This window comes from Balearica regulorum, chromosome 28 (genome assembly GCF_011004875.1).
Source record: "Balearica regulorum gibbericeps isolate bBalReg1 chromosome 28, bBalReg1.pri, whole genome shotgun sequence".
In the NCBI taxonomy this organism is placed as follows: Eukaryota; Metazoa; Chordata; class Aves; order Gruiformes; family Gruidae; genus Balearica; species Balearica regulorum.
Window position 1 is genome coordinate 2,311,502 of NC_046211.1, and position 17,944 is coordinate 2,329,445.

Consider the following 17,944-nt stretch of genomic DNA (forward strand, 5'->3'; position numbering starts at 1 on the left):
CGGCGGCAGCCCCCGGTGTGGGACCTGGCTGTCTCCGCGTCCCTTGACACCTGCGCTGCCGTCCCGAGCAGATCTCCCTGAACCGCAACTCCGTCCTCTCCGACCACGGCCTGGACAGCCCACGAACCTCCCCGATCATCACCGCCCGCCTCTTCCAGCACCATCGCCGGCAGGGCTCCGACACCGCCTTCGCCCCCTCTGCCGAGCAGGTGGGTTGGGGCCGGATGGGGGGGGGTCCCGCTGCACGGCCAGGGCATCCTACGGGTGCCTCGACCTGATCAGACCTGGCCCAAGCGTCCCTCGGGAGCTGGCGGGGTGGGTGCCGCAGGGAGGGCGAAGGCGTCACCCCAAAACCGGGCAGCTGCCTCCTAATTCTGTCCCCTCTCCCTGGCAGGGGTTGGACCGGACGGGACGACCCCTCATCATCGGGCCGGAGGAGGACTGTGACCCGGGATATTTCAATAACGAGGTACCAGTGCTCTTGGCTTTTGTCCCCTCTCCTTAGGGGACAGCGCCATCCCCCCCTCGATGCCCTGGCACCTGGTGGCATTTAGAAATCCTCCCAGGGGACATCCAGGGCCGGGCTGGTCTGGGGAAAGCAAGCGCCAGGCTGGGGCGAGGAAAGGGGTGCGGAAGGTGAAGATTTACCCTGGTGCTGAGCTGTGGGACGGGCCTGACCCGGAGGAGTTAATTCCTTTCCTTCCTAACTGGCTTCTTCTCCTCTGGTCCCTTCTCTGCGCAGTGTGACTCCCTCTTCCAGGACCTGGGCAAGCTGAAATCCCGGCCGGCACATCTGGGGGTCTTCTTGCGCTACATCCTCTCCCAGGCAGATCCCAGCCCCCTGGTAAGGGACCCGCCGGCGGCACCGACGCAGGCGCCGAGCGAGGCAGGGCAGGGGGATGCAGACGGGACGGCATATTTGGCACCGTCCCCTCCTCCGGGTGAGCGCAGGGTGGTGCTGGTTTGCTGAGCCCATCCGCAAAACTCCGTCTTGCCCTTTTGCCGGAGGCTGCCTGAGGCTAAGGCAGCTGCCTGCACCCGCCTGGTCTCCAGCTGCCTGCTGCAGGCAGCTGCCACCAGCCAGTGGTTCCCACAGCTGAGTGTGCACGTGAGAGGGAAACACAGCGTAGGGTTACACTTCCTCCCCTTCCTCCCAGGCGTGGCACAGTGGGGTGCTGCCCTCCCCAGACCCCTGCGATCGTTTCCTGTTTCATGGCCATACGGGCGCCACTTTACTGAGCCTTTCACCTCCCTGCTTCTAAACCTTCCTCCTCCTCCGCTGCCCACTCTGCTCTCCTCCCCTTGCAGCTTTTCTACTTATGCACGGACGTTTGCCAGCAGACGACCGCCAAGGATTCCCGGGTCTTGGGGAAGGACATCTGGAATATCTTCTTGGACAGGAACGCGGTAAGAGCAGGTCTCGGCTGTGAGACTGCACAGGAATCCTTGTCCCTGGAGGGGATCAGCTGGAAATCCAACCTTAGGTGTCGTGTCCCTTGCGTGGGAATGCTTTTTTTTTAATGGCATTTTTGCCACTGACATTGCTTTGTTGCTGCTGGTTCCTCTGCATCGGTACAAGCGGTTGCGTAAGGCGCGTACCCACGCGTTGCACAACTGCAGCTGCCCCGGTGCCTGGAAGCTCGGCACAGGCGGGAGAGGAGGGTCCTGGCAGCGAGGACGATGCGCTCCTGTTAGTGCTCCTGGGGCCCGGTGCCCACTCGGAGGGAGCGGGATCCCGTTACGCTGCTCTGGAGACGGTTGCGTGTTGGGTGCTGGGATGGGTGCTGGGTGCTTGGTGTGTGAGAGCCCCAGCTCTCGCCTCTCTGGCTGCAGAAATTGCCACGGGGCGATGGTGCAGGAGCACGGGGCACCATCTCCACGCTGGCTTGAGCGTGGCTCTGGTGTGCGCACCGTATCCCCAGCTCCGTCCAGCCCTGCTCGCTGCACGGGGGAAGTAAACCGGTGCTGAGCCGTTCTTCTGTTCTGCCTTCCCTCCTCAGCCTCTCCGAGTGAAAGTGTCTGAGCAGCTCCTGGCTGAGATCGGTGAGTGAGGGGCTCCCAGGCCGTGCGCTGCGGCCCAAGGCACCTTCGCCCTGAACACGGGCTGTTCGTTAAGGTGCCAAATCAGGATCCCAACGGACTTCTGCAGGACTCGGCCTGTTGCCCTCTTAGAGAGGATGTCCCAGTTTGGGACCGGGGCTCCTGAGCTCTTCCCCAGCTTGATCCTGAGGGTCCCAGGGTTCTTGTTATGGGCAGGTATCCCAGCCTGGGTGTTCAAAATGGGAGGCAGGTTGTCCCAACCTGGAAACCAGCAAACAAGGGGGCTGCGATCTGGCAGAGAGGCTCTGCAGTCTCCCTGCCTGCCCCACTCTGCCCTTCCTTACACGCTGAGCGTGGTTGGTGACACCAATTCTCCTCTCCCGTCCCCAGAGACTCGCCTGAGGAATGGAGACGATGTCCGAGCCGCCCTCTTTGAAGCTCAGGAGATGGTGATGCCCGAGATACAGGAGCAGATCCAGGACTACAGGTAGCACAGCTGCCCGGGTGTCCCACAGAGCTCGATGGGCTCCTGCTGGTGCGGGTGGCCGGTTCCAGGGCTCGTGGTCCTGACCCTTGTCCTCCGCAGAACAAAGCGCACCATGGGCCTGGGGAGTCTGTATGGGGAGAACGACCTCTTGGACCTGGATGGGGACCCCCAGAAGGAGCGGCAAGTGGCTGAGAAGCAGCTGGCCCAGCTGGGCGACATACTGTGAGTGCCGGGCTACCGCGGAGATTCCCTGCCCTGCACGTGGGGGAGCGCCTCTCTGCCTGGATTTGGGGCGAGGACGTGGGGAAGGGGATCGGACACAAGCTTAGCTCTGCTCCTTGATCCTGCTCGATCCATACATTTACTGTTGGAGGTGGGAAGGAGAGTTTGGAGCAAGCGCTGGGTGTGCTGAGGGGCAGGGAGCACGGTGGGACGGAGGGCTTGGTGCTGGTTAGAGGAGCCTGTTCCAACCAAACTCTTTTATCTCTCCCCATCTCTCTCTTTCCAGGTCAAAATATGAAGAGGACAGGAGGTGAGTGGCCCTGGGGCACAGGGGGAGCACGTCCGGATGCGACTGCCTTACAGTCATTAGCTGAGGAGGCAAAAGGAGAGGAGTCGCAGGAGCATCCCCTTCCCGTGCTGGCCTCCAGCACCCTCTCCCAGTGCCAGGCGTATCCCCGTGGGCTCTCAGGCTGGTCCTGGGGAAGGGTGAACTCTTACCTCGGGGTCCTGGTGCACCGGCTGCGGCTCCCTCCCAGGCCCTGCTGCCCCAGCTCGCCCTCTTAAACTGCTGCTTGCCTTTCCTCCCTTCTCACTTGCCCTGCATCCCAACCTGGGCATCCTCTCCTGCCTGGGGAGGGACAGACCTTCTCTCCCCCCAGAGCCCTGTGGGGCGTCCCGGCCTCCCCCTGTTGTCTCCCCTGACCTGCGGTGTCCTGTCCTGGTGTCGGATCTGCAGCCTCACGCTCTCCTCTCTTCCAGCTCCCCCATGGCCTTTGCCCTCAGCACGTATATGAACCACACAGGCATCCGCAGCCGGGAGCCCCGGGTGGCCGGCACCAGCGAGAAGGCCCAGTCCCTCCCAGACAGGGACAAGTGGCTGCCCTTCTTCCCCAAGACCAAGAAGGTGGGTGGCAGCCGTTCTCTTTGCCCCAGGGCCAGGCTTTTGCTGCTGGATCTTTTGAGGCGACCCGGGGAGGGGTTCTCCAGAGATCCCCATCACCCCCCCAGGCCTCGGAGAGCTGCTTAGCGCCAGGGCAGAGCCGGATCCCGGCCCCGGCCCTTCCCCAACGGCTCACGCTGCAGCGTTCGGCCTGCGCGGGTGAAGGTCGGGGATGCTCTCGGGGTCCGTGTGGTGACGTGTGTTTTTATCAGTGCTCCTCTCGGGTGTCCCAACAGAGCAGCAGCACCAAGAAGGACAAGGATGCCATGGAAGACAAGAAGCGCAACCCCATCCTCAAGTACATTGGGAAGCCCAAAATCTCCTCCCAGAGCAGTGAGTATCGGGACCTTCTGGGGTGCTGTACTCACCAGCCTCCCCGCTGCCTGGAGGAGACCTGCAGCCGTGGGGTGGCTTTTGGCACCCGTGGGACTCCCCTTCACCCAGCAGCTGGCCCTTCACATCGACCACCCTCTGCTTTCCTCAGCCGCTCGCTGGAAACCTGTTGTCTCCACTGTCCGAGTGGGGAGGGAGCAGAGCTGAGCTCTCCCCCCAGATTTATCCTCTGTACCCCGTCCTGCAGGCGTGCAGGCTGCGCGCTGTGTCTGCAAAGTGCTCCTGGGGGGGCTGAGGTGGTGGAGAGCAAGTGTGTACACGGTGCGCGTGTGTGTGTGTACGTGTGTGTACACGTGTGTGCCTGTGTTCCTTTTCCTCCCCTTCTACTTTCAGTTCTCATGTCGTTAGCTCGCACGTTCCCTCTTTGCCTCCTCTGTTGCTGAAATGCAGGATTGATTTGACATCTCATTTTTGTTTTTCCTTTCAGCATTTCATGTCCCTTTGTCCCCTGTTGAAGGTAAAAGGCCTTTTCTTTTGTTCGCCATTCACCTCATGTCCTTAGTTTTATTTTGTGTCCCCCCCCTCCAAGCTACCCCAGCGTTGTGGCACTGGGTGTTGGGGTGGGCTCGGATGGGTGCTGTGGGGTCCGGGAGGAGGGCCACCCATGGTGGCCGGCCGTTCTTGCCCATCGCTTGAGCATCCCGGGCGCCCGCTCAGCACATCTCCCCGAGGAAGCTGGGTGAGCGGTCGTGATGTGCCGGCGCCTTCGCCTCCGCGGCCCGAGCTGGACGGGGCTCTGCCGGGCAGACGGCTGAGGCCACGGCGCCGTGGGATGGGCGGCAGCACCGGCATCTCCTGCCCAGCCGCACGCAGCCCGATCTCACTGGGGTTGCTTCCTTGCTTTTGCCCCAGCAGTCAAACCCGGCAATGTGAGGAACATCATCCAGCACTTTGAGAACAACCAGCATTACGAGAGCCAGGAGCCCGGCACCCAGCGGCTCTCCACCGGCAGCTTCCCCGAGGACCTGCTGGAGTCGGACAGGTAGGGCAGGGGGAAGCGTGGGGGGCAGCCCGTGCTTTCGGGGGTCCTGCAGCAGTTTTTGGAGGGTTTACGTGCGCAGGGACATCCCTGCTTGTCCCACCAAGCTCAGCTTGTTCTCGGCTTTGTCTCCCTCCTGCAGTTCCCGTGCTGAGGTCAAGCTGGGCCGCTCGGAGAGCTTGAAGGGCCGGGAGGAAATGAAGAAATCCCGGAAAGCAGAAAACGTGCCTCGATCCCGTAGCGATGTGGACATGGATGCCGCGGCCGAGGCCACGAGGCTTCACCAGTCGGCATCGTCTTCTGCTTCCAGCCTGTCCACAAGGTGGGAGATGCTGTCCGAGCCCCGGGCATCTCGGGGAGGACCTGGGTTCCCCTGGGCATGTTTGGCTTCAAAGGGGAGCTGGGGCAGCCGGGATTCCAAAAGCTGAACCCCTTGGGCTGAGACACTGTCTCTTGTGAAAGCTTTTGCTAAATCTGTGGGTCAAGGCCAAGCCGCAGCCACGCAGAACGGGGTGGTCCTGGCCCCGCAGCACCCAGCCGTCTGCAGAGCCTCCTGGCCCATGTTTGCCAGGGAAAAACAGAGAGAATTGGGGTTTAATCCCCGTTTGTGCCCCAAACCCCTCTTGCAGCCAGTAGAACCGGGCCCACGTCCGGAGGGGCTTACGGAATCGCTGCTGGGTGCTGCCCCACGGAGTGCAGTGATGGGCGGAGGGGGGGAGCCGGGACGTCGGGACACGAGGGTGACTCTCCCATTCCTCCCCAGGTCGCTGGAAAATCCCACCCCCCCGTACACGCCGAAGATGGGACGCAGGTGAGTGCCCCAGCCTCGCTCTCTGCCGTCTCTACCGCGCTGCCCCGAGCCGGCCGGGGTCCCTGGGGCCAGTTTTCCTACAGAGCAGGAGGGTCACTGTAGGGGTGTGCCGGGGCTGTACCCCCACTTTGGGGGCCAGAGGGGTTCCATCCGTCCCTTCCTAGCTTTTCCCTCCCCGTAAGCGAGCCTTGACAGAGCACAAGGGGAGGCGATGCCCAGGGCTGCCCCGGGAGGGAGTCCCCTGTTAGTTCTCCATCCTCCTGGGGCGAGGGGGCACCTCTGTTCCCTTGTGTCTCACGCAGGAGCTTAAAGGACCTATATAGATGTCTGCTGGGGGACCTAGTCTTTTAGCTCAAGAGTCAGAGGCTTGTACTTCTTGTGCTGAAGGCCCCGGGTTCAAGCCGAAATAGGGCCCAGGTAGATATTGGCTGTACTGGGAGCGCTGCGGGGTGGGCTGGCTGGATGCGGGTGGCTGCAGAGTACTCCCACCGCCGCCTTTCACCCTCCCAGGAGCATCGAGTCGCCCAACCTGGGTTTCGGCGTGGACCCCTTCCTGCCTCATCTCCTGGAGGACGAGCAGGGCCAGCTCTCCGACCTGGAGCCCGAGCTGGACTCTCAGAACTGGCAGCACACGGTCAGCCGGGAGCTGGTAGCCAACCTGCCGCAGAAGGAGATTGACCGGCAAGAGGTGATCAACGGTAAGGAGCACGAGGCATCCCGGGGACGCGAGGGACGCTCCGGCAACGCGCCCCAGCACCGCGGGGCTCCCCCGGGCACTTCTCCACCCCTGTGCCTTTCGCACAGAGCTCTTTGCCACTGAAGGGTCTCACCTCCGCATCCTCCGAGTCCTCGACCTCCTCTTTTACCAGCGGATGAAGAAGGAGAGCCTGCTGTCCCGGGAAGAGCTGGCGCTCCTCTTCCCCAACCTCCCTGACCTGATAGAAATCCACAGTAAGCTTCTTCCCGCTCGGATCCTGCTCTCCCCTGGAAATATTCCCCTGCAGTGGGAGCAGAGGGTGGCTCACAGCTGCCCGGGGCTCCCGCGTGGTCACCCACCGTTGGGACCAGCCCTGCTGACGGCATCGTACTGTCTCACTGCTCCAGCCTCTCCTTTCCCTCTCCTGGGAGCGATCCAGAGCCTGGTTTTTTTCCGGGCTCTGCCAGTGTCCACCCCTGGGACGCCTGGTCTGTACGAGCCCTTGGCGTAGCACACTTTCAGGACACGCTTTCAGTGTCACGCTCCTTGATGCACTGCGTCCGTGACGGCAACAATCGAAGCCCATCTGGCTCTCAGCCCCTCCTGCCTGCACCCGTGCCGGAGAGCCGGCAGGGACCCCCCGGCAGCTCGGCGGGTGCTTGCACAGAGTGATGGGTGGCCTTGGCGCCCCGTTCACCTGAGCCCTGTCTGTCTCTCGCATCCTCGTTCAGATTCTCTCTCCGAATCCATGAAGAAGCTCCGGGAAGAAGGACCAATCATCAAAGAAATTGGGGATCTCATGCTGTCTCGGGTAAGGGGACGGGTTGACATCTTTAAGAGGAGGTGGAGGTCACCCCCCTGTCACGCTTTGTCCTCTGGCCACGGCTGTGCTCGGAGCAGACGAGCTCGGGGAGACTCGGCGCTCGGGGCCAAGCCGGGGGGTGCCTGAGCCCGGTTCTGCTCTGCACCCCCCCCCCCCCAGTTTGACGGCCCGGCCAAAGAGGAAATCCAGCAGGTTGCTGCTGACTTCTGCTCTTACCAATCCATCGCCCTAGAGCTGATCAAAACCAAGCAGCGCAAGGAGACCCGTTTCCAGATCTTCATGCAGGTTTGTCCCTCTCCTGGGCCGTTCCTCACCCCGGCGCTCCCCTGGCTTCCCCTCGATCCCACCTCGGAGTTTTTGCCCTCTTCCCCCTGCCCTAGGAAGCAGAAAGCAATCCGCAGTGCCGGCGCCTGCAGCTCAAGGACTTGATCATTTCCGAAATGCAGCGCCTGACCAAGTACCCGCTGCTGCTGGAGAACATCATCAAGCACACCGAGGGTACGGGCTGGGAGGGCGCCGGGGGTTGCTCGGCTGCGTGCTCCCATCTCAAGCGCATCCTTCGGCTTTTCTACCGTGGGTTTCGTGCCTCTCTGTTGGCATCCAGAGCAAAATCCCAGGGCAGTGGGGAGGATGGCCTGCCTTTCCGGCAGGAAGAGCTAAGCCAGGAGGGTCCTGGGGGGTGGGAAAATCTGGGCTGGTGGCGTTTTGCGCCTGGGATGCGGCCGGGATCCAGCCACAGTGGGACAGGGACAGCCCCGTCTCCTCCGGGTGCTGCTGTCCGCTGCCCCGCTCTCACTCCTCTGCCATCCCAGCGGGCACCTCGGAGCACAACAAGCTGTGCCGAGCCCGGGACCAGTGCCGGGACATCCTCAAGTACGTGAACGAGGCGGTGAAACGAGCGGAGAACCGGCACCGGCTGGAAGGCTACCAGAAACGCCTGGATGCCACCTCGCTGGAGAGGACCAGCAACCCGCTGGCTACCGAGTTCAAGGTAGCCCCAGCTCCTGGGGGACCACGGGGGTCTGCCCAGCCCTGGCCTGTGCTCACCACCGCCCCTGGCTTCCCGCAGAGCCTGGACCTCACCTCCCGGCGCATGATCCACGAAGGGCCGCTCACCTGGCGCATCAGCAAGGACAAGACTGTGGGTACGGACCATTCCCCGCTGCCTGCTACTGGGAGCGCTGGGACACCTCGCCCTGCGTCCTCGGTGGCCCCCAGGACACGGGCATTTTACCCCCAGCCCCAGCAGCATTACAGGGACCCCCTAACCCCCCCCTTTGCCTCATCTGCCGGGCCATCGTCCCTCCTGGCTGCAAGGAGGGAGGTTCCGCCTGGCTTGCGAGCGCATCCCCGGCTGAGCCTCCGCTCTCTGTCTCCTCTCCCACCCCAGACCTGCACGTGCTGCTCCTCGAGGACCTCTTGGTGCTGCTGCAGAAGCAGGACGAGAAACTGGTGCTCAAATGCCACAGCAAGATGGCGCTGGGTTCTTCGGACAACAAGCAGACCTTCAGTCCCGTCCTCAAGCTCAACTCGGTGCTTATCCGCTCCGTAGCCACAGGTAGGGAGAAAGGCCAGGGAGGAGCCGCGGGGGCTGGCAGCGAGGACCGCCTGTCCCCCTGCGGCCATGCTGGTGACGGCCGTGCCAGCGGGTCGGGTTAAAGCTCTGACCTTCCTCATCACTCTTGATCATCCCGTGCAGATAAACGAGCCCTCTTCATCATCTGCACGTCAGAGCTGGGACCCCAGATTTACGAGCTGGTAGCGTTGACGTCTTCCGAGAAAAACACGTAAGGCTCGGCGGGACAGGTGCTGGCAGCGATGGGCAACGCCTGCCCAGGCTGGGGGCTTCTCTGGGGGTCAGCAGCCCCCCCCCAGGGAGCTGACGAGGGGCTCTCGGCCGGGCAGGTGGATGGAGCTGCTGGAGGAGGCAGTGCAGAGTGCCACCAGGAACGCCACCTTCCCCCCCAAGCGCCGGACGCCGGAGCCCAGCCGTGCGGCACCGTCCGGGTGAGCAGCCCGGCACTTGCGGGGAGGCAGGGTCCTAGCCCAGTCCCGTGCTGGTGGGCGCTGGGGGACAAGGCCAGCGGGCTGCTGGGTCTCTCCGGAGGGCGGTTGGGATAGGGACGGGGTCACTGGGGACCTGGGGGGGTGCTGCCAGGGCTCCTGGCACCTTGTGCGGCAACGTCTGCGCTGGGGCCGGGGCTGCCCCCGAGCCCCTGGCTCCTGCCCCTCGCCTGACACCCCTTCTCCGTCCTCGCAGCCTGGTCTTACAGGACCCCGACGTCTCCCCCATCCTGTCCCGAGGCACCAGCTCCGGAGCAGAGGCAGACGCAGAGGATTGCTCCTCAGGTGAGTTCCCCCAGCCCTGCCTGCGGCTCGCTGCCTGCACCTTGCCCGTCTTTCAGAATCTGGGCATGGGTCTGAGCTCTCCTCTTCTCCTCGCAGCGGACGACAATCCCACCGTGCTCCTGGACAGGGAGAAGCCCCAGGCGCTGCTGGAGGAGGCGGTGAGCAGCGAGGTGGAGGAAGGGGAGGAAGAGCTGCCCACAGCTCCCCTGCCCACGGGGGCTGGCGTGGAGGCAGCTGACACCCTCCCGATGGAGCGGCCGGGGCCCCCCACTCGCCTGCCGCTCCCGGGGCCCGGCGGTGCCGAGGGACTGGCCGAAGCAGCGCTGGAGGATGGTGAGTGTCCCGGGGGTGCTCCGGCAGGGCGGCCCCCCTGCGATGCCAGCTTCTCCCCGGGGGTGCTGAGCCCACAACCGCCTCTTTCCTCCCTGCTCCCCTCCTTCCACGCCCCATCCCAGTGGAGAACCTGCGGCTCCTGATCCTACGGAGGCTCCTGCCCTGCCGGGACACGGAGCCCGAGGACGACCTGACGCCCACGCCGTCGGTCATCGGCGGTGCCGGCCAGGCCTGGGACTCGGTGCTCTCCAGTCAGGATTCGGCCTCCCAGGAGGTGCTGGCAGAGCCCCCGAGCGCCGCCGAGGACACCAAACCCCGGTCGAGCCGGGAGGAGACGGACGAAACGGGTCCGGCTGCCGAGGAACCGAGCAGCTACAAAGTCGTCCGAAAAGGTAGAGGGGTCCTCGGCCAGGCAGGGTGGGGGGGCAGGTGCTGGGGACCCCCCTCCTCTCCCTGAGTTGTCCCTCGCTGGGATTTGGGGTGTCCCTCCCTGCTTGTCTGCATGAGCTTTGCTGCGTCGGGGCTGGGGGTTTGCACGGGGGGGGCCGAGGGGTGCGGGTGAACCCCCCCCGTCTCCTACGTGCGCCCCAGGGGTGTGGGGGCTCTGGTGGGTGCTGGTGGTGGGTGCTGATGGATGCTGGCATTGGGGTGCCGGTGGTGGGTGCTGATGGATGCTGGTATTGGGGTGCTGATGGATGCTGGTGGTGGGTACTGGTATTGGGGTGCTGATGGATGCTGGCGTTGGGGTGCTGGTGGTGGGTGCTGGTGGTGGGTGCTGGTATTGGGGTGCTGATGGATGCTGGTATTGGGGTGCTGATGGATGCTGGCGTTGGGGTGCTGGTGGTGGGGTGCTGGTGGTGGGTGCTGGTATTGGGGTGCTGATGGATGCTGGTGCTGGGTGCCGGTGGCGGGGGCTGCTCACCCCTTCCCTCTCCCTCCCCCCTCTCTTTTCGGGGTGCACAGCCCAGGCGGAGGGTGCTAAGGAGGCCACGCCCTCTCCAGGCAGCAGCCAATCAGAAACTGAGCTGCAGGAAGGAGGCGGAGCTAATGTAGATGGTAAAGAGCCCCCCCCCACCCCCCCCCGGGGTGTCCCCACGTCTGTCCCCACGTCTGTCCCCACGTCTGTCCCCACGGCCCCAGGAGCGCCAGGTTCCCGTTTCCCCAGGCAGGGGATGCCCTCGTGTCCCTGGAGGGGAGCCCCGTCCTCTGAGGGGACACCCGTCCCTGGGGGGGGGACACACACGACAGTGTCACGTGGGAGGACGTGTCCCTGGGGGGGGGGTGGAACAACACGGGGGACACAACTGTCCCCATGGCCGAGGACACCCAGTGTCACTGCAGCCCCAGTCCTGACACCGTCACCCAGAGCGAGCTGGAAACGGGGCTGTGGCCGGATCCTGCCGGGAAGGGGCACAACCCGCCGTCCCCTGCCGGGGGGGGGGGCAGGACCTCAGGCAGCAAACCACCCCCCCCCGGGCCACCCACACCCACCCGAGCAGGTCCCTGTCACGCTAACGCTGCTCATCCCCCTCTCCAGGCAACTACTTCTACGTCAGCATGCCCACAGGACCCCCCCCAGCCCACGGCCCCAGCCCCCGCGCCGCCCCCCAGCCCCCCACGGGGCTCCCCGCAAGAGGCGCCCACCCGTCCCAGCCCCGCCGAGGGGTCCCCGGACCCCCCCGCTCCCCTCCGCGACGTGGACCTCATCTTCCGCACCATCGAGCAGCTGACGCTGAAGCTCAACAGGCTGAAAGTGAGCCCCCCCCCCCCCCCCCCCCAAATTGGGGAAAGCTGGCAGGGGGGGTGGGGGGGTGGTGGTATGGGGTCCCGTCAGGGTGTCATTGGGGGCGGGGGGACACACATGCACCCACCCCTCTGACCTGGCACCCTTTCTCCCGTGCACCCTCCAGGCCGTCGAAACAGCCCACCGGGAGCTGCTGCGGTCGCTGGGGCGCAGCTCCTCGGCCGACGCCACCCCCCTGGGGGGCTCAGCCCCGGAGATAGACGGGTGGTCCCAGCGGCCCCCCAGCCCCAACGGTGACAGTCCCTTGTCCCGCACCCTCCGGAGCCTGCAGGGCCCCGCCACCAACGCCCCAGGTAAGACCCACCGCCGTGCAGCGCTCGCCACCCCTCCCCCAAACCCTTGCCCCCCTCTCAGCCCCTTCTCCCCATCTCTTCCAGGCTCCAGAGCCCCCCTCGCCGAGGACCCCGCTCGCGACGCCGGCCTTTAGCCGCGGTGGGAACGGAATTGGGGGGTGGGCGGCGGTTCCCCCCCCCAAAAATCGCTGGAAGCCGGGGTGCTGCCTGACAGCCCCCCTGCGCTCCCCCCCCACCCCACCCCGTGTCGACAGCCGCGGGAGCCTTGGCTGGAAGGAGGGAGCACAATCGGACGGGGCCGGCAGCCGGGTGTCCCCCCCCACCACCATCTTACCCCCTCGCATGGCAGCCCCGGCTCGGGCCCCCCCCCCCCCCGCCCCCGTGCCGCCCCCCACCCCGGCCGCGAGAGCTGGATCTAGTCTGTATAAATGCACTTTGTTCTGTTCCTCTCCGTGCTGCGGCCCCCTCCCCGCTCCCCGCTGCCTATAAATATGTACGTACATGCTCCCCCCCCCTGTAAATAACCACCGCCGGCCCCCCCCCACCCCCAGCCTGTCCGGCCGGCAGCCGGGGCCAGGGGCCAGCGGGGACGCCCCGAGCACCGGGCTCTCCTCCCCGGCTGCCGCCGGTGACAATCGGTGACCTGAGGGGGTGGCCGGGGAGCCGGGGCGACGGCCGGGGCGCGTCCCACCTCCGCTCCCCCCCCATCCCTTCTCCCCCTCCCAGGTGTCGCGGCGAGGCCAGTGCTGGGGTGTCTGATATATATATTATATATAATAGAGCCAAGACTGACTGGTTGCTGTTGGATGTATAATCTGGTTTATTTTCTTCCTTGCCACGGTAAAGATTTTGATTTTTTTTAAATTTTTTTTTTTAAAGAAAAGACAAGAAGCGAGCTCTCCTTCGCCCGCAGGCGGCTCCTCGGGGGCCGGCTAAGCGCCCGATTCCCGCTCCTCCTCCTGGCCCTGGGCTTTGGGGAGGGGGTCCAGCGGCGGCAGCAGCTCTTGGAGCCGCGCGAATGCCAGGCTGGTGGGAGGGATGCGGTTCTTCTGCGGGGAAAACGAGGTGTCGGGCCGTGCCGTGTGCCGGTAGCGATCCCGGCCCCGCGGCGATGCCCACCTGGCTCACCTCCAGGGACAGGCACAGCAGCCCCTGCTGTCCCGGCACTTTTGGCTTCTTCTCCCGCTGCTGCCCCTCCAGCGCCGCCAGGAACGCGCCGAGGCCCCGCTCGGTGATGCGGTTGTCTGCGGAGGGATGGGGGGGTCAGGGATGAGCGGTGGTGGTGGGGGGGGAACCGGTGGGGACCACCCACCCTCACTCACGGGTCAGGTTGAGGTTGAGGAGCGCCCGGTTCCCCGGCAGGACGACGCTGCCCTGGTGCTGCCTGGTCTCTTCCAGCAGCGGGTGCGGCGGCTCGGCCAGACCCGGTGCCTGGACACGGAGCCGGGGCGGGGGGGGGGGGGGCCCTGAGGGTGTGCGGGACCCCGGGGTCGGGCACCCCCTCCCCACCCCGTTCCCACCCGCCGCGGCATCCCCTCACCTCCATGCTCAGCTTCTCCTGGCCGCTTGGTTTGGCATCTCTGCCGCGGGCGGCTCTCGGCTCCGGCGCTGCCGCGAAGGGAGAGCAGGGAGGGGGCTGAGCTGTGCCCAGCCCTCCCGCGCCCCCCCAGCCCGTCGGACCCTCACTCACGCTTCTTGGGCTGCCTGGCCTCCTCCTTCCGCAGCGGCTCCTGCAATGGAGGGGGCAGCGGGCAGCAGCTTGCGGACGCCCCCCCCAGCCGTGCGCCGCAAAGCTGGAAGCGTGGGGAAACTGAGGCACGTTTAGGGCGCTGCCTGCCCCCAAAGCCAGGGGAGCTGGGGGGGGTACCTGGCAGCTGCCTGCCGGGCTTCCCCCTGCCCCCCCCCCCCACCCTCTTCCTCACCTTCTTCTTGGCGGGGGCTTTGCCGTGCTTGGCCGGGGGCAGCTTGTCGGGGGCCGCGCTGCCGTGCAGGCTGGAGGGACAGTCGCTCTGGCCCTCGGTCTCTTTTGGGGTCTGGGGGAGAGGAGGGGCTCAGGGTGCCGGCAGCCCCCCCGGGAGCCACCGACCTTTCCTGGAGGTGGGGAGGGAATGTGCCCCCTGCAAAACGAGGCGGGGGGGTCTCACCGTGCGAGACCGGCCCAGCGCCTCCGCCAAGAGCAGCCGCCTCCGCTCCACCACTTCAGCGTGCGTCAGCGCGAACGGCCCCAGGACCTGGGGGGGGGCAAATCAGATCCCCCAGGTCAGGGCAGGATCCGGCCCGAGTTGCACACCCCGTTCCCAGGGAGGTGGGGGGCACCCACCTCGGCAAGCTTGACGGCCCCCGCGTCGCCGATGTCGTTGTTTGCCAGGGACAGGGAGAGCAGGGAGCGGTTCAAGCGCAAACCCTGAAGGGCCGAGGGACGGGATGATGGGTGCTGGGGTGCTGGGCACCCTCGCCCCCTCCCCTGCCCGCCGCAGGCAGCCCTTCCGCTGCCCACCTGGGCGATGTAGCCGGCTCCCTGGTCCGAGATGCGGTTGAAGCTGAGGACGAGCGAGACGAGGCTGCGGTTGGAGCAGCTCAGGGTGGAAAGGCTCTGTCCGATGAGCCGGGCGGCCGCGTCGCCGATGCTGTTGTTGCGCAGCGAGAGGTGCGCCAGCCTGCGGGACGGGCAGCGGAGGCCCGGGCTTTGCTGCCTGCACTCGGGGGGGGGGGGCCTCGCTGCAGGCAGGGGCTGCCCACGGCGGGGGACCCGCTGAGGTGGGGGGGAATGAGTGGCGCGGTCCAGCTCGGACTCACGTGCTGTCGCTCCCCATCAGCGTGTGGAAGGCGGGCTCGGGCAAGGGGTTCCCCTCCAGGCTGAGCATCCTGCAGAGGAAAATCCCCCCACACACCCCCCATGGCCGACATTAACGATCCTCCCTGGCACCCCCCCCCCCCCGATAACGAGGGAGCACCCCTGGACCAGCGACGTACCGGAGGCGGGGGCAGCGTGCCAGCAGCACTGCCAGCGCTGGGAGCAGCCGTTCCGTCAGCCCGACCTTCCAGAGGCTGCGGGAGGACAAAGCGGCATCGGGACCCGCTGCCGGGAAGGGGCCGTGCCCCCCCCCACTCCCTGCCCGCACTCACTGCACTGCCTGCAGGCCAGCCAGAGCGGGCAGGCACTGGCTCAGGACCCCCAGCATCTCCTCCTCGATCTTCCAGCCTGCCGGAGACAGGGAGGTCAAGGCCGCGTGATGGGATGGGGGAGGCAGAGCCCCCCTGGATGTGGCCTCTCCCTTCCCCGGAGCACTGACATGGCTCAGGGGGACCCCACAAGCTGATTTCCAGGGACCCCACAAGCCGATTTCCAGGGACTCCTCGTCCCTGTGTGCCGGGGGGGGGACCGACACCCCCTGGGGCTCCCCAGGACCCACCTCGCAGGAAGACGGCGCGGACGCTGCGGGGGTCCTCGTGCTCCCTCTCCACCTGGACGCAGGGCTGGAAGTAGCTGTACTTGGACTCGATGCGGGCCAGGACCTCCGCCAGCGTCGGCTCGACAGGCTCCTCTGCGGGGTGCGGGGGGGGGGCACAGGGGGTGGGGGGGGTCGGGGGTGCTGCCAGCAACCCTGCGCTCCCCCGGGAGGGACCCCGTGGGCCCACGGCTCTTGTCCCCAACCCCCCCCTGCCCTGTCCCGGTGACCCCGCTCACCATCCGCAGGGAAGCTTGGGGGCGGCCGGAGGGTGACTTTGGGGACAGCAGCGATGCCAGCCCGGGCGCAGAGCTCGGGGAAGTCCTGCTCCAGAAGGCCGGTGCACTGGTACTCCTCTGCGGGCAGGGCAGGCAGGAGGGGGGGGGACGTGAGGGGGACCCCCGCAGCCCCCCACCCCCCCCGCCAAGTGCCGGGGCTCACCCGCGCCCTGCTCGGCCTTCCTCACCGCGCTCTTCATCTCCTCCTCCGCAGCCGCTGCCGCCTTCTCCCTGGGCACCCGCTCCCCCCGCCGCCTCATGGCCCGCTGCGGGGGGGCACCGGGGGGGGTGGGGGGGGGCTGAGTGCCCCCCGGCACCCACCAGACCCCTACGCAGCACCCCGACCCCCCCACATCCATAGGCCGGGGTGTCCCAGTGGGGTCCCTGTATGGGTGAGGGGGGGTCCCAAGGCCCTGTGGGGGTGCCAGGACTGGGGGCCCTGTGGGGATCCCTATGTGGGTGGGGGGGGTCTCAGGGACAAGGGGGGTCCCAGGGGTGGGGGGCCCTACGGTGGCTCTATGGAGGTCTCTGGATGGGGAGGGGGGTGTCCCAGGGTTGGGGGGGTACCTTGGGGTCTCCCTGGGGTGGTCCCAAGCCTGGTGGCTCTATGGAGGTGCAGGGGGGTGGGTGGGGGGTGTCCCAGGACCCTACAGAGGCCTCCCTGGGCGGGGGGGGGGGCTGTGGGCATCCCTATGCGGGTGAGGGGGGGTCCCAGGGCCCTATGGGGGGGTCCCTGCAAGGGGAAAGGGGTGTCCCAATGGCGGGGGCTCTACGGAGGTCTCCCTGGGGTGAGGGAGGGCCCCAGGGGTGGGTGGGCCCCATGTGGGTCCCTACGGAGGTCTTCCGGGGGGGGTCCCAGGGCTGGGGGGGCCCTACGGGGGTCCCTGGGGAGGTCTCCCTGGGAGGGGGGTCCCAGGCCTGGGGGCCCAATGGAGCTACGGGGGAGTCCCAGGGCCGGAGGAGACCTCATGGGGCTGTGGGGGTCCCCAGGGCCGGAGGGGGCCCCGCGGGGTCTCTATGGGGTCGGTGTCCCCGGGCGGCCCCGGGCCGGGGGGGGGGGGGGTGGGGTGTAACCTCGGTGCTCGGCCTCGGCCCGTCCCCCGGGGGCGGGGCCTGCGGCGCTGCGGCGCCTGCGCGGGGCGGTGCCTGTCTGGGGGCGGGGCCTGTCTGGGGCGGGGCCTGTGTGAGGGGGCGGGGCCTGTCTGGGGGCGGGGCCTGTGTGAGGGGCGGGGCCTGTCTGGGGCGGGGCCTGTCTGGGGGCGGGGCCACCCCACGAGCACCCGTGGCTGGCGAGGGCGGGCACTGGGGGTACTGGGAGTACTGGGGGCACTGGGGATACTGGGAGTACTGGGAGCACTGGGGGCACTGGGGGCACTGGGAGTACTGGGGGTACTGGGAGCACTGGGGGTACTGGGGGCACTGGGGATACTGGGAGCACTGGGGGCGCTGGGGGCACTGGGGGTACTGGGGGCACTGGGGATACTGGGAGCACTGGGGGCACTGGGAGTACTGGGGGCACTGGGGTTACTGGGGGCACTGGGGATACTGGGAGTACTGGGAGCACTGGGGGTACTGGGAGCACTGGGGGCACTGGGGGCAGTGGGGGTACTGGGAGTACTGGGAGCACTGGGGGTACTGGGAGCACTGGGGGCACTGGGGGCAGTGGGGGTACTGGGAGTACTGGGAGCACTGGGGGTACTGGGAGCACTGGGGGCACTGGGGGCACTGGGAGTACTGGGGGCACTGGGAGCACTGGGGGCACTGGGCAGGGGGCACTGGGAGCACTGGGGGCACTGGGAGTACTGGGAGCACTGGGGACACTGGGCAGGGGGCACTGGGAGCACTGGGGGCACTGGGAGTACTGGGGGCACTGGGAGCACTGGGGGCACTGGGCAGGGGGCACTGGGGGCACTGGGCTGTAACTGGGCCGTCACTGGGGCAGCATTGGAGCATACCGGGGCGTGACCGCGACAGAACCGAACTCGTCTCTGGGCCCTTCCCGGGGCCATCGTCAGCCCTTTACTGGGGCGTCACTGGGCCGTCACT

At 66.8% G+C, this 17,944-nt stretch overlaps 2 protein-coding genes across 5 annotated transcripts in view; one reads left to right on the plus strand and one right to left on the minus strand.

The window, feature by feature from the left end:
* ARHGEF11 (Rho guanine nucleotide exchange factor 11) overlaps positions 1 to 12,985 on the plus strand; it is a 25,650-nt gene extending 12,665 nt beyond the window's left edge. The window contains 32 exon segments of the mRNA XM_075736972.1: positions 72 to 209; positions 395 to 469; positions 743 to 844; positions 1,309 to 1,407; positions 2,001 to 2,043; positions 2,431 to 2,527; positions 2,627 to 2,749; positions 3,036 to 3,059; positions 3,509 to 3,653; positions 3,926 to 4,022; positions 4,510 to 4,539; positions 4,935 to 5,064; positions 5,204 to 5,383; positions 5,825 to 5,872; positions 6,383 to 6,570; positions 6,677 to 6,823; positions 7,301 to 7,380; positions 7,552 to 7,677; positions 7,773 to 7,890; positions 8,205 to 8,383; positions 8,462 to 8,537; positions 8,783 to 8,950; positions 9,092 to 9,179; positions 9,298 to 9,399; positions 9,653 to 9,741; positions 9,838 to 10,074; positions 10,197 to 10,466; positions 11,038 to 11,130; positions 11,612 to 11,646; positions 11,648 to 11,827; positions 11,985 to 12,171; positions 12,256 to 12,985. Of these exon segments, the coding sequence (XP_075593087.1) occupies positions 72 to 209; positions 395 to 469; positions 743 to 844; positions 1,309 to 1,407; positions 2,001 to 2,043; positions 2,431 to 2,527; positions 2,627 to 2,749; positions 3,036 to 3,059; positions 3,509 to 3,653; positions 3,926 to 4,022; positions 4,510 to 4,539; positions 4,935 to 5,064; positions 5,204 to 5,383; positions 5,825 to 5,872; positions 6,383 to 6,570; positions 6,677 to 6,823; positions 7,301 to 7,380; positions 7,552 to 7,677; positions 7,773 to 7,890; positions 8,205 to 8,383; positions 8,462 to 8,537; positions 8,783 to 8,950; positions 9,092 to 9,179; positions 9,298 to 9,399; positions 9,653 to 9,741; positions 9,838 to 10,074; positions 10,197 to 10,466; positions 11,038 to 11,130; positions 11,612 to 11,646; positions 11,648 to 11,827; positions 11,985 to 12,171; positions 12,256 to 12,305 (3,744 nt within the window). The 3' untranslated portion in view covers positions 12,306 to 12,985.
* On the minus strand, positions 12,968 to 16,998 carry LRRC71 (leucine rich repeat containing 71). Of its 4 annotated transcripts, none has more exons than XM_075736977.1 (15): positions 16,062 to 16,998; positions 15,860 to 15,976; positions 15,585 to 15,716; positions 15,298 to 15,373; positions 15,145 to 15,219; positions 14,968 to 15,036; positions 14,669 to 14,828; positions 14,492 to 14,575; positions 14,316 to 14,402; positions 14,094 to 14,204; positions 13,862 to 13,901; positions 13,712 to 13,779; positions 13,494 to 13,602; positions 13,300 to 13,415; positions 12,968 to 13,220 (listed from the first exon to the last, which is right to left on the minus strand). In XM_075736977.1, the coding sequence occupies exons 1-15, from the start codon at positions 16,255 to 16,257 to the stop codon at positions 13,104 to 13,106; spliced, it is 1,557 nt and encodes a 518-aa protein (XP_075593092.1). In that variant the 5' UTR covers positions 16,258 to 16,998; the 3' UTR covers positions 12,968 to 13,103. The 4 variants fall into 4 exon arrangements, with proteins under 4 accessions (XP_075593092.1, XP_075593088.1, XP_075593091.1 ...); XM_075736973.1 differs by having other exon boundaries at positions 12,968 to 13,217; positions 16,062 to 16,323; XM_075736976.1 differs by lacking the exon at positions 13,712 to 13,779 and having other exon boundaries at positions 12,968 to 13,217; positions 16,062 to 16,323.
* Between the last annotated feature and the right edge of the window lie 946 nt (positions 16,999 to 17,944).